The following is a 3,917-nucleotide window of genomic DNA, read 5'->3' as shown; positions in this document are numbered from 1 at the left end:
GCAGTTACAGTACAGGGTTAACGTTTTGGTAGCCTAATGTCTAAACTGAACAGCTTTATTCTGTCAAGGTGCTAGCTAATGCGCTAGCATACTAGAATGGTTAATTGTACTCCAAAAGAATCCCAAGACACTGAAATGTTAAGCTGTAGCTGCGCAAAGCTAGTTAGCTAGCAGCTGTGTCTGTAAAATTGCATGTTTGGTATTTTCATGTAGCCTGTATGTTATGATTGTTGTATGTGGACCCCAGGGAGAGTAGCTGCTACATTGCTAGCAGTTTTTGCTATCTGACTAAAGGGATTACCATCAGCCTTGAAGGATATCCTATGTATGTAGAAAATGTGCCCTTTTTCTAACTAAGCACTCCTTACTTTGTAAGCAAGATTTCTCCTGTCAAATATCTTCTGACCATCCAGAATAATAAAAGTTCTTGCCTGGGGCAAAACTGTGTTTAAGTCAAACATTATACAGACTTCATTACACCACTTTGCACTTCTTCTCCTCTGTGCTAGCTTGTATGGTAGGCAGTGACCTGGGCAGTCTGTGGAAATAGGATTTAAACTTCAGTTTTTCCCAATGCAAAGATTTTATCATTGCAGGCAGAGGCATCTGTAGGATCATAAAAATGCCTTTTAACAAACATGCTAATGGGTAATAACATTTAAAAGAATTCCTACTAAACAAGAAATGCTAATAATGACCAATAACCAGTAACCAGTGGTGAAGGAATGTAACTAAGTACATGTAATTAAGTACTCAAGAACAATTTTGAAGTAGGTTGGTAATTGGGCTGCATTGTGTTTACACCTGACTAGTCTGAGAAAGTGGTGGAATATAACTATGTGCATTTACTGATGTACTGTGCAAATGTTAAGGTACTTGTACATTACTTGAGTCTTATCTTTTCATGCTACTTTCTACTTCTACTCCGCTACATTTCAGAGAGAAATGTTATACTCTTTACTCCACCACATTCATCTGACAGCTTTGGTTACTAGTTACTTTACACATTAATTAAGATTTTTGCACACAAAACGCATGCAGTTTATAAAATCTGATGTTTTATCATGAATTGAACTACCCAACAATATAAAAGCCTACTTAGTGCAGCTGAAATGATTAGGCCATTAAACACACAACTGTTTGGATAGTTTCCAAAATGTGAGAGACACCTTACCCAAAATCCATTTCAAACTGATAAAGAATATTAAAAGCACCAGAAAGGCACTCCCTCATTCATGGGAGCAAACAAAACTGCACCTCTTACTGCATACAAGCTGTATTGTATACCCACTGATGCACAAAAAGGTGTAAACCACAACACAATGTGAATCTTTCTCATGCGTTCACACGATTCATTTCACTTGCAAACACTCCTCCTTGCACATACAAATTCACAACATCAGTGGGATACAGTAATACTGTAAATTTCATTTGCTATCATGCACATACATCGGATCCTTCAAAAATCCTAAAAAATTAGTTAACCCACTGTTTTGAGCCACTGAATGTTGTTACAGCATTTTAATGTCACTCTGTATTCATACATGCAACTTGTTCTGTGTTTGTAATGGTTCTTTCTCATTGCGTTTGACGTGTTACTTTTCAGCCAGAGCAAGTGACTGGATAAAATGCTTTTCTACAGTTTATGTTCTGTTTACTGTATATTTGGCACTGTTTCCAGGAAACCAGGCCATAAAACAGAAACACACACTCTTCCATACCTTTGTGCAGTTTGAACTTTCCTTAAGCGGTAACTTCCTTACCCTTAAGCAGCATCGTAGACAATGGCCGACCCTAGTGGATGCAGAGACAATGGGTATAAATGTGTGTCCATATCAGCAAAGTGCTAACCAGCACAGGGTTAATACCTTGCGCTCACTTTGTCTCTAATTCAAAAAAAAATTCTTCTGTGGTTCAGGTAATAAAAAGACCTCACCTTGAATCAACATGTTATCAAATTAAGCCCCAGTGGGCATGTGAAGCAATATGTGCACTGGGCGTTGTGCATCTAAGCCCATGTTGACAGTTTGGTGGTGGCTCGCCTACGTTTACCCACAATTAAGCCAGTACAACCTGTTATTTTGAGATATTTACCCAACCCATTTTTCAAAAAGGTATAAAGGTGGCCTTTCTCCCTTCACAACACATTCACTGCTCTGTCAATTGTCGTAGGACTTTTTTTTCTCTTTACCATATCAACCACCTCTCAAGCAGCCACCATGAGCCAGCTAGAAACATCCATGGCCATTATGATGAAGGTCTTTGACACATATGCTGCTGCCGATGGCAAGCCCGGCAGCCTGAGCAAAGCCGAGGTGAAGACTTTGCTGGAGAAGGAGCTGCCTCAACTGATTAAGGTACTGTATGCTTTCAGAGGGAGAAATAACTGTGCAGAGTTAGTCAGTTAGTCAGACTTAAATCAGTGTTGTGTAGGGACAGCACTGATTTAAAGAGGCTCATACTTTATATGTATCCACTACACGCAAAGCAAAAGCTAAGCGCTAAGTTGCAAAAGAAGCAGCCAATACTGGAAATGTATATTTACTTATGGTGTCAGGCCTCAAGTAGGAAAGTTAATTCAACACATCATAACGCCAATTTTGCTGATTTAATTGATGCTAAACAAGCTGATTTAACATTGTGTTTTAAGGTCAAATTTGTATTAGCTTCTTGGCCGAGAAACGTTTGTGGCAACCAGTTTTGGTGGACACTTTGTAGCTGTACTTGTTAAAGAAGACCTGCACACTGTCCAGCACAACGCAACAGCCTCAGAAAGAAATGTACAAAAGCGCTTTTTTGAATGGAGTGCCATGTGCCATGACAGGTTTGTGAACCGTCTCTAGCCACAACTTTTAAAATTATGACATTTTGCAGCTGACCAATTTTTGGGTGTTTTGTTGAGAGGCATTTTGCATTTATGAACAGTTTAAAAAATCCCTCCCGTCATTGTGTCATGCCTAAAGTTTAATTGAAACTTTTAACTTAAAGTTTAACATTTATATGTATAAAGACCCATCTTTCAGCATGAAAGTCTACTTAATATGTCTGGAAAAAGAAACTGACACGTATGACAAAGCATTTTTACTGTATCTAACAATAGAAATATTGTTTTCTGCGTGTGTGCAGGCAGCAAAAAACAAAGAAGATGTAGACAAGCTGATAAAAAGTCTGGATTTCAACGGAGACGCTGAGGTCGACTTTGAGGAATTCGTGGTGCTGGTTGCTGCTCTCACCTGTGCCTGCCACGGTCGCCAGGGCAAGAAGTGAGCAGGGTGACCACGCCCTGGGGTGAAGCCAAATAGCAGCTACGACGACATACAATCCCTGCAGTTACTGCTTTCTGTTACAACTCAATAAAATGATATATGTACCTGTGCGTAGCTGTGTTGTGTGACTAATTCAATCAGAAGCAATAGGAAGATACTTTTAGGTTATAAAGGAATTGATCACATAAACCAATGTTGTCTTTAGAATGGCAAGAGTATGAAAAAAAAACTATAAGCTAGACATAACAGAAATGCAAATCATAATAAACATCTATGGTAATCAAACTTAAAATAAGGCTGGTTTCATTTCCTTAACCCTCCTGTTTTCCTGTGGTCAAATTTGACCCATTTTCAAAAAGTTTCTTTATCAGAAATTTGGGTTTCTTTCAACCAAACAACATGGCTGGTTACATACAAAAAAGGAAAAAATAAATGATCAGTTCACAACTTTCATTGAATTTCAGTGTTTTATTGACTTTTATTTTATAGCATTTGAAGAAAACAACTGATAAAAGAACATCGAAAAAAAAAATTACAAAAAAGATTAAAAAACATCATGGAAACCAAGAAAAGTGTCAAAAAAGATAGGAAAAAAACAACATTCTAATTTCAAATTTTGAACCAGAAAAATAAAAAGTTGCATGGTCGACA

General features: G+C 37.9%; 1 protein-coding gene across 1 annotated transcript; it reads left to right on the top strand.

The window, feature by feature from the left end:
• Positions 1-2,092: 2,092 nt before the first annotated feature.
• On the top strand, positions 2,093-3,376 carry LOC117934867 (protein S100-P-like). The gene is made up of 2 exons (XM_034856913.1): positions 2,093-2,357; positions 3,127-3,376. Exons 1-2 carry the CDS (start codon positions 2,220-2,222, stop codon positions 3,265-3,267), a joined length of 279 nt encoding a protein of 92 aa, XP_034712804.1. The 5' UTR covers positions 2,093-2,219; the 3' UTR covers positions 3,268-3,376.
• The last annotated feature ends 541 nt before the right edge of the window (positions 3,377-3,917 follow it).

The sequence above is a fragment of the Etheostoma cragini genome, chromosome 19 (genome assembly GCF_013103735.1).
Source record: "Etheostoma cragini isolate CJK2018 chromosome 19, CSU_Ecrag_1.0, whole genome shotgun sequence".
NCBI lineage: Eukaryota > Metazoa > Chordata > Actinopteri > Perciformes > Percidae > Etheostoma > Etheostoma cragini.
Note: the sequence above shows the minus strand (reverse complement) of the source record. Positions and strands in the feature narration are given on the sequence as shown.